The sequence below is a fragment of the Priapulus caudatus genome, unplaced genomic scaffold, assembly GCF_000485595.1.
Source record: "Priapulus caudatus unplaced genomic scaffold, Priapulus_caudatus-5.0.1 Scaffold991, whole genome shotgun sequence".
NCBI lineage: Eukaryota > Metazoa > Priapulida > Priapulimorpha > Priapulimorphida > Priapulidae > Priapulus > Priapulus caudatus.
In genome coordinates, this window is record NW_014578052.1 from 31,931 (window position 1) to 43,007 (window position 11,077).

General features: G+C 41.8%; 1 protein-coding gene across 4 annotated transcripts in view; it reads right to left on the reverse strand.

Annotated features, from left to right (window-relative positions):
• Window positions 1-11,077, reverse strand: part of LOC106814858 (hydroxymethylglutaryl-CoA synthase 1-like) — an 18,084-nt gene that overhangs the window by 5,180 nt on the left and 1,827 nt on the right. For all 4 annotated transcript variants that reach the window (XM_014819225.1, XM_014819223.1, XM_014819224.1 and 1 more), the window contains exons 3-6: window positions 6,545-6,709; window positions 1,192-1,357; window positions 564-734; window positions 167-289 (exon numbers count right to left, since the gene is read on the reverse strand). In XM_014819225.1, coding sequence (XP_014674711.1) covers window positions 167-289; window positions 564-734; window positions 1,192-1,357; window positions 6,545-6,709 — 625 coding nt within the window. The remainder of the gene's footprint in view (window positions 1-166; window positions 290-563; window positions 735-1,191; window positions 1,358-6,544; window positions 6,710-11,077) is intronic.

Below are 11,077 nucleotides of genomic sequence, written 5' to 3' on the forward strand. Positions count from 1 at the left end.
AAATCAAATTTCGACCCCTGCCTAATCCACACACCTAATCCACACATCTAATCCACACATCTAATCCATACATCTAACACAGACAACTCACCCCGTACATGCACGCACTACACGTATCCAGTACCATCACCACTGCTCCCTACATCACTGTTCTGCCACACTGTACCTGTTAAGTGGTGAACCAGGTTTCAAATCAGTAGACACACGAAGTGAGTAGAATGACGAAGCTGAGCCAGAGCCATACGAGAACAACGACACACGCTTTCCTGCCATTTCACTTGCTGGTTTGCTGCAATGAACGAGCAAATTGAAAAAAGTCAAGGTCTATTCTGAGGTTTGTCGTTTTTGGAAAAGGTTGAGATTTCAGACCTTCCACCTCGAAAATTCAATAAGCAATTAGTACAATGTTTACGCAAGTACATTAAGTAGGTAATAACTCGTTGCCGTACATACAAGTAGGCTGCTGGAAAGTCGCAACGAAAATATGATATTAAGTGGTGTCATTTTCAATACAAAGTCAACACAACCGGTGGTGCTACACGCACCCAAGCCCCTGCACTGACCTGGCCAGGTATGAGAGCAGACCACCATAGAGAGATGGCGTGTACATGTTCCCCACTTGGTTGGCAAGCATCAGTCCAGGTTTCGTCTTTGTCTCGTAGAGCTGACTGCTAGCGGCGAGGAAAGCCTTCTCCACATCTCGGTCGAAGTAGGTGTCCTCTAGCTTGAGGTGCCTGCGAGCGAGGAACGCATAGCACACACTGATGCCCCACCTCTGCTCGACTCATAGATGCGACCACATTTAAAGTGATTACGTCACCGTAAATAGTAAAGTGGGGGAAAAAATTCAATTTTTCACAAAATGGGAACAAAAATTTTACAAATATATACCATAGAAAATTCGTGACATAGTCAATTTAACTGTGTCACGACAACACAAAAACATTGCGGCATAGTAAACATGCACAGCCACATAATACAATTACCACGAGTTCGGTTGTCTATCAGAAAGTTGCTGCCAATGGAAGGAACGTGTTGGTACCGAGTTAACACGGTTAGTAAAGTTACACAGTTAGTAAGAGTAATGTAAGAATTGTGATATGAATAATTACCGAGTTAACATGGTTAGTAAAGTTACACAGTTAGTAAGAGTAATGTAAGAATTGTGATATGAATGATGGGGAATAATACCTGAACTGATCCAGTCCTGTGTACTTGCCAGTAAGGTCTGGGTTGGCTTCTAGTACGAAGTCATTGAGTGCAAGTCGTGCAACAGACTTCTGTACAAGTTTGCAGTAGGGTGAGTGAAAGCACATCGCATCTATGCAATCCAGGCTGAACACAGAGCCATTTTTCTCTATGGAAGAGACACCAGCCGTAAGTAAACCGTCTACTACAACTAACTATGTCAAAAGAAACAGGTACGAATTCAAGCCACGGATATATAATTGCAGCAAAAACGATATAAAAATTCTTCTTTTAACTAGAATAGGTTTACTGTACATAAACAGCTTAATAAAAATGAATAATCTCACTGAGACTATTCATGTAACAGTTAGTGTTTCAAAATAAATGTAAATTGTTGATTCGATTATTAAACTGAGGTTTAACCCAACCCATGAACCATTTTGTTTGCAAATCTGGCATATGCATGCCAACATTAGCCAGAATGCAGTGAGGCAATCAAAGCATGACCAACCATCCCTATTTCACCTTCAAAGCTGAATTACTACCTACATGGTGTTTTGCGGGCACAAACTAAATCATTCACATTACAATATGCCACCCCTTGCAATTTTAATCTTTAAGCAAGAGTGTGATCTGACATATTCTCGATAGTAATAGATCACCAACGTTTACTTTCTGCGTAAACGATCAAGTGATCGTCAGCACTATATATCAGTTGAACTAACGGACACCTCTATCTCTTGCCTAGATTTATTTATGATATAATTAGTAAAATATATATGATAAGGGAGCCTTGCGCAAGTATGCACCTGTATCTCAATACACACATACACAGCCAGTGCACGCACGCACACGCAGACATATACATGTGGGTGCATGCACATGCACATATAGTGCACAATAACACAAATATTACCAAAAATGTTGGATGAACTAATATACAATATCTACTCGTACAAATACCAAGTCAATTTCTGCCTTTGTTGTAAGGATTTTTTGTGGTATGCAAATACTGTAAATACTGTTACATGCATTGCACAACATTGAATAATAACTTATTACACTATAAAATTCATGTGCTATAACGACACGCGTTTACACGTAAATTGGTCAAATTGCACAATCATGTTCTCATGGTTTGTGCAATAGAATTCACCACCAAGCCACCTTCACAAACCACATCATCTCTTTTTCTAGATAGAAGTTTAGAAACACTAGTGCTACCTTCGTCTTTTTAATGTGATAACAAACTCCCACCTCTGCAATATTTACGACCTTAATTTGCCTGTGAAATTCTGATACAGGTGGTTTTCAATCTAAGCGGATGTCACAGTGTACACAACGTCAATGTCACCTTCAAAGAGAACATTACTTGGAACAAAAATGAAAACAAAGCGACACATGATAACGTCGGTAGGTACGTAGAAAAAGTTAATTGAATGATTTTTAAATACAGTTTACTGTTAATAGTAAATATGATGTTTAGTTTTTAGATTGGTTAACAAATGCTTAGAAATGAACTTTCATTGCGGTGCATTATCTCAAGAGAGAATATGTGAATCTATTTATTGATGGTAATGTGTATTTGTGAGTTAGCGCATAACTAGAGAACTCCGCAGCCTCGAGGAAAACTAAATATATTTTCAGAATCAGCACGTCTGGGAATTTCAAAAAAGTTAAAAAGTTAATAAAAATTCTATTCATCAATAAATGGCGTACAGATTAACATTATACATCACGTACGTGTGAATCCATGGTGTATAACCATAACGGCCCAGTAGCCGAATGGATAAAGCATCGGACTCCTAAACCATTGATTCTGTGTTCGAATCCCACCTCGGGAAATGCTTTGTTTCTTTACTTTTGGACTGTTTAGTATGTACTTTTGCCTTATTCACCGTTAATTTCAAAATTTACCACATTTTTTTACATTTAAATGTTTAGTAAAAATCTAGAATAAACTATGGTAGATGATAATGATAGCGCAAACTGACGGGAACACTTCACGGAATACTATGTAGGTTACATATCAAATATTATTATATTTGCTATATAATTTCATTTTATTATTTATAATTTTTGCCTTTTTTATTTTAATGACTTTTATCTTTTGATTTTTTATTATTTTTTACTGTTGGGATGGGATGGGATGGGATGGGATGGGATGGCATGGAATAGGATGGGATGGGATGGCATGAGATTCGGTGCGATGGAATGGGATGGGATGGCATGGCATGGCATGGCCTGGGATGTGATGAGATGGCATGCGATGGAATGGGATGGGATATATCATATGGGATGGGATGGGATGGGATATATCATATGGGATGGGATGGGATGGGATATATCATATGGGATGGGATGGGATGGGATGCGGTGGCATGGAATGCGATGGATGCATGGATGCATGGATAGATAGATAGTTTTGATTTTTTGGGTATTTTCCTTTCAACCAAGCGCAGGGATCGAATTTTACGACGGCAACTGACGGCATTTGCCGCCGGAACATATTGATTTGCCGTCAGAGGTAGTCTGTATCGGCGGCAAGTAAATGCAGTCGTAGCACTAAGTACCTAAATGCCGTCAGATGTATAATTTAATGACGTGGATATACCAAATATACACGCAAGTACAAACAGTCACCCTACACCTATCCCTAACCCTAACACTAACACTAACTCTAAACCGACTCGGCTATCTTATATACACATGTCATAGCACCAAAATTAATCTATGGTGTATATATAACCTTTCGTAGTGATGCGCAACAATGCTCAGCCGAATAGCGCCACCGAACTAGTATCCGATGCTCGGACGAATATCCACGTCCTTAAAGGACAAATATATCGTATCGTGGATATTCATCCGAGCATCGGATACTTATATACACAAAATATACACACAAGTACAAACAGTCACCCTATCCCACGGAATAGTAATAATCACCACGGTTCAGTGTGATTTTACCACTAGTATTTTGTATATATTCTTCAAATGTATACATGTATACATGAAATACATGTTTTCAATGTTTGTCGATTACTAAGTCACTGTGCAATTTACATCAGAAACCTGTGTATGCTGCTGAGTCAGTCCCCACTACTGTGCAATTTAAATCAATATTTCTATGACAGATAGTCTTCAATTGTTAGATTAAATAATCTAACAATGTGTCTCACTGCTGCTCTGTGTCTGGACTTTTTGTATTTTATTACATGTAAATATTTTAAATTGACAAAAACTTTAATATTAATTGTATTGTAGCAACGCTAATATCACTCCGCGAATGCATTAATAGCAGCTCACACACAAGCTAAGGTTAGGTTATAACCGGCGGCAGAGCATCAACACAGACATAATCTTATACCACACCAGCTGGCAAGAAGACGGATTTAACTGCCGGACATACAAACAACTGGTAAAATTAGTTCCACACGCAATAGATACACACGAAGATAGGCGCAGCTCTATTGGCATCACTGCCTAGAGTACGGATCAACTTTCTACGAATAACAGCTTAGACACACACCTTAGCCGCGTCACAACATTAGTTTGGGTTAGCTGTCGGCAAAAGAACACACACACACATTAGTAACGTTGGTTTTACAACAGCTACTAAACAGCTGTTCTACACTGACCGCACACATTGGCGTCATCGGTGTCAATAGGGCGGGTTAGCTGACCACACATAATATCTTAGATACACACAGAAGGGGGGCCCGACACTGCCGCAATCTTTAGTTTAGCCTGTGTGATTTGTACGTGTTTTAGTGAGTATATAATATACGGTGAAACGACAGTTTGTAATCTACATCAGTCTACTCTCATTTTATTATCGAATTCGTAAGTTTAGTCACACAAATACACGGCGCACATAGCACGCAAGCTAAGCGCACAGTCGTCTGGCAGCAGAATTACCCAGCGACTACAATATACCATCTTGGTTTTATTCATATTTGATACCATAATAAAGAAATAATTGTATATATATGTTAATCAATATCATTATCTTTTAACCGTATAACTTGTGATTTTTCACAGAAAATCGACGCGTTCGGTTTTCTAGACTTGCTGTCAGAGTGTTGCTACTTGCTGTCAGAGGGCACAGCCTCTGACAGCAAGTAGCAGCCTTACTTGCTGTCAGAGGCAAATTGCCAAATTCGATGCCTGCAAGCGGTCACCAACTGAGTAACGCCACCGATTTCCCCGGGCAACGCCGGGTATCCCACTAGTAAGATTATAAAATACATTATGAATGAAAACGTGGCTCCGTTGTTTTACATGTATTTCTGAAATTATTATTGATTATATGATTTTAAATCATATAAATAATTAATTTTAATTTAATAACGTAATTTTAAATAATGGTTGTGAATTTTCACCATAGGAAGAACTATAAACAGTTCTGTCACTTCCTGGGCCATACATACGAGTACCACTGCAGCCTGATGGATGCTGGAAAACAGGTTATGGAATGTTTTGAAATTGCCAAATATCTGGATATTTCCCCTATAGCCAATGTCCTGATGCGTAATGTTCTACATGCCAAAGTAAATGCATGACTTAAGTATACGCCTAAGCTGCCAATTTGCTGGAGCTTGGGTGACTGTGAGTGTGAGTGAGTAATCAGCACAAACACGTGCTAAAGATGGGTGACTGACCAGAATGGCCGTGTCAACTGATATTCAAATCATTGAGCTCCATGTAAGTTTAACACAAGATTAGCCCACACCTATACAGAGATCACATTGGCAATATTTTCCCACAAAGGCTGCAGGATCGATGGATCTAGGCCTTGAATAAACTGGGCATGATATATTTGTACATCTGCCGGGTTATCAACTGACATGCTGCAGGAACCCAGCAAAGGTACGTACGTCAGCGTTGGGTCAGCTTAGGTGCGATAGCTGGACCGATTATCGAAACCACAGTGGCGCTGAACAACGCTAGATCACAGATCAACGTTCAAGGGAAAAAGCTGTGTCATCAAACCTTTATCAGTTATTTTAGGTGGTGCTTGCGCATTCCATGGCCCAGGCAAATAGGTTCAAAATCCGCTAGGAGGTAAAGTCCAGAACATATACGCACATGTGCAAGGTACAGACGTCGAGTCATGTGTCATAGCAACAACTTGCACCGGAGTGAAATATAGTGCCATGATAGGGTGGGTATACAGCTCTCTCTTCATTTAATATATAAAACTAATAACTCTACTTTCCACGAAGAAGTGTAAATCCACACACATTCTCAACCTGCAAGTCACTCGAGCATTTCCATCATCTACTACAAAAATCAACAAGGTATCCTAAATCCATCAGGGAATAAAATCTTTGTGAGTATGTGATGGTGAGCTCACCTCTATCCATCACTGCCTGGGCTTTGGCGCGGTATTGTTGATAACAGTTGTCGAGTGCTCGTAGATAGCACTTAATAGACAACTTGCCATCCACCACGGGGTACTCGGACGACAGGTCAGGCTTGTAGAAGTCATAGACATGGCACATGTACGTCCCTCGCAGACCTGTAAAGACACGTGTATGCATCAATCAGCAGCTGCTGCTGCTGCAACGGCCGCACAAGCGTTGATGTGTGCAAAACTCGTAGAAAGCTATGGGATAGTAGTTATGGGATAGTAGTTATCTGATGAGGGGGGAGGGATCATGATATTTAAATCATCACATATTACATCATGACATTTACATAATGAAATTTACAGGTTTCTACACGAAGTGCTAACGTTCCCGCATGATTGCATTCTAGTAAAAAAACTGGAGATATCAATTGACAATAAGCCATATTCTCATAATTCTATCTCAAGAGTGCAGATGTGCTGGTGTAAACTTACTGTAAACTTACAAGTACGCTAGTAACATGACTCCAAACCCAAAATAATTCTATGTATGTACCAGGGGCGTGTACAAGATTTGTACCAGGGGGGGGGGGGTCTAACCGTAACCCAACGTTGCGAGCACGCGAAGGGGGGGTCTGGGGAACAGAATTTTTTTGAAATTAGACCCCCTTAGATGAGTTTTCTGCGCGAGCAGGGGGGGTCCAGACCCCCTGGACCCCCCCCCTGTACACGCCCCTGTGTACACATATTTACACTTGTTATATTCATTCACATTTTAATAAGAACGTACAATAGGTCAATCGTTATATATATCCGCTTATTGCTTCAAAACACCAGCCAAGCCTGACCACACGATGGAACTAGACAGAGGGCACTCAAAGAGAGTGCATACCTCCACGAGCGTGTAACATGTATACATGTGTATAACAGCTGGCTCGCTGCTGGCTGCTGCTGACTGGACGCCCTAAGGCGAGCTGCTGCTGACTGGACGCCCAAAGGCGAGCTGCTGCTGACTGGACGCCCTAAGGCGAGCTGGTGCTGAATCGATCGCGCCAATGCTACACACACACACGATCACACACACGAGACCGATTACATTACCTCCCTGCAAGTTGCAACTCCGTTGCGCGGAGGTAATCACAAAGTTTTTGTTAGCTTGGAATACGATAGTTGAGGAGGATTAGAAGGTGATGACGTGTAATGGTAGTACAGCACAGAAGGATCAAAGCTTGTGCATATTATGCAATCGGGATTAGAAGTATTAGATGGTCAAGTAAGGTTCTCTTCCGTAATGCTTACAACAAACACTATAGCAGGGTGCGAAATTAACGGGAGTCCGGAGTCAAATACTCCCTGATTTACTGTCGGACTCCCTGATTTGACATATATGCAGGAGTCCGTGCGACTCCCTGAAAATTCTGCCATATACTAACTAGTTCGTTCCGGAGCACAGCCTCGCGGAATTACTGTATTTGTTCAGCTAATGTCCAAAGAAAATTTGGCAGACGTGCAACTGCATGAATCTTAAAAATAAGCACATGCGTTATTGTTAATATCTTTAATTTTGAACCTCAGACTGCGGACTCCCTCATTTTGCTGCAGACACCCGAGCTTTTGAGGGTAGTGAGTCCGTTGGACTCCCTTGTTCAAAAGTTCATTTCTACCCCTGCTATAGCCATTCAAACGCTCTCCCCTCTCTCTCTCTCTCTCTCTCTCTCTCTCTCTCTCTCTCTCTCTCTCTCTCTCTCTCTCTCTCTCTCTCTCTCACTCTCACTCTCACTCTCACTCTCTCCTCTCTCCTCTCTCCTCTCCCCACCCTCTCTCCTCTCTCCTCTCCCTCTCTATATAATGCCCACGCTGCCTTCATCCTTTCCAGTTCTACACTAATGACAAAAGGCCTCAGGTATAATATTGCACGCCTGCGTTGTACGACCAATAGTTCACCAGGCCAAAATCATAAGAAACAAGGCCACCCTTAAAAAATTGTTCGTTTCCCCTTTACCTACTCGCCTCTCAGGGTACCGAGTAGGTATAGGCAGGTGCAAATCTTTTTTATTTTGTTTTGACAAGATGTGTGTACATGTATATTGTATATTCTGTTTCGTGTATATGTTTTTGCGGAACGAATTTGATTTTTTTTTTTGGCGAAACGAAATAATTTTGTTTTTGTTTTAATCGGCCAATAAAATGTGTCGAGTAGCTGCGTAGTAGTCGGTCGGTAAAGGGAAAACAAGCAATATTTTATCTTAGGCCCAAGGTAAATGTTGATAAGCTACAAAAACAAGATAAGGAGAGATTGCGGGGAGGCAGGCAGGGAGGGAGGTCATCATCACTAGCTCTGTCCGGGACACTGGTCACTGCCACAGACAACCTTACCTAGGGGAACTAATAGCAAGCATTATAGTGCATGACAGTTCTAATGTTTACAAATACAAGACACTCTAGGTAGGGCAATATATCCTGGCAACGCATCAAAAACAATTCTGATGCATAACAAAAATGTGCGCGAAATCTACCTGAGCAACATACTGTTAAACCGATGCCACCCGGTATGTTTTGATCATAGTGTTAATTAGAAATGCAAAGGGATAAGCCAAGACTGCAACTATATATAATATATATATATATATATATATATATAGATATATACATGTGCGTGCACGTGTGTGTACAAGCGTCACATGATACTGCACCCAAATGGTTTTTTGGTCTATCAATCTATACGTGGTGGAGCTGCATTTAAAAAAATACTAAATACACCATTGACTCAGCATGCGTGTTATCATACAACCTTGGTTCTTCAAAAGGAGAGCGGGCAAGGTCCTTTTGGCACGTGCATGGTCATAATTATTCCATATTTTTTAAACCCAACCCAAGTGCTAAAAGCTATTGCATAATCATGATTCTAAAACCTTTCGACCTCCATTTAACCTTCATGACGGGCTGGTATGCACAACCACATGTACTGATGATCTCACTAGGATATTAGGCCATAATCCCTTACGTAGGTGGCAAGCGGGCAGGTATCACACACTTTACTCAATCTGCATCCCACCTTTTTTTGCATTTTAATATTTTTAGAGACCATAAATGCTGCTTTAACTTGAAGATTATTTACTTGTTATTAGTTCCTTTTACATGTACTATCGGATAATCCAGTGACCATCACACATACACACGCAAGTATGCACGCCATACAAATGTACACATGCTGATGCACACACACACTTGCGTACACGCACACACACATTTGCATACACGCGCACACACACTTGCGTACACGCACACACACACTTGCGTACACGCACACACACACTTGCGTACACACGCACGCACGCACGCACGCACGCACGCACGCACGCACGCACACACACACACACACACACACACACACACACACACACACACCCACGCACGCACGCGCGCGCGCACACGAGACATCCAAACGCATTTATGCACGTATGCACGCACGCACATAGACACACACACACAAGCACATACATACACATGCACGCACGTACGCACGCACGCACACGCACATATTGTTGCGTTGCACAAGGGTCCTACTGCGTGCAACAGCTTGGCATGCAAACATGGCATTCAACAGGTATGTGGATGATAGGGTTTTAATGGTCTAGAGAAAAATGAGAGTGCAGTGTTTCGGTTGACAGCACGTCGTCAAGGTTTAATGTCCTGCCTTGTTGGACAACCTGGGTTGTTGCCAACCTACTAATCTATTTGCTGCTACATGCCTGGATGCTAGAGAAAACACAGGTAGTGTCAAGGCCAAGATTATCCCTCTATCAACTACAACTGCCACTAGTATTTCTCAGTAGGAACTCCATAGGGAACAACACACGCGCAGTACACATGGACATATATGTGAAGTGACTCTAAACCAAAACTCAGGTACAGTATATTGAATAACACATCTACTGAACTGTCTGTTTTGGCCCAATGTTCAGCTGTGTTCCATCCAGACCCTCCCTCCCGGCAGCTTCACTTTTAACACTGTTTCCGTATCGAGAACAATGCTGCCGATAATTTTTAATCGAACACAGTAAATTGTGTTAAAAAAATAAGTGCACTTTCAATATAGAAATCTATGCGCTTCACCACCTGCTGTGCCATTAGCCTGTGTTATTACCCCACCCATCTGGTAAGACTTGACAGGCAGGGGCGCGTTTCACAAAGCTCCGTTGAAGTTCTCCGCCAAGTTCTCCGTTCGCTCTTTAGCGAACGGAGGCATAACGGAAAACTTAGCGAACGGACAACTCCTGTTTCACGAACGCTCCGCTATGCCTCCGCTAAATAGTGGAGGACAGCAGGCAGTCAGCTGGCAGATAACTACAAACATGTGTTGCAGTTGCTAGGTTACGTTCTATCATATACATAAGCAACGGCGCTGTGACAGAGATCGCTCTAGAACTAACGCAGAGAGTCAGTGTGTGTGTGTGTGTGTGTGTGTGTGTGTGTGTGTGTGTGTGTGTGTGTGTGTGTGTGTGTGTGTCGTGTGCGTGTGCGTGTGTGTGTGTGTGT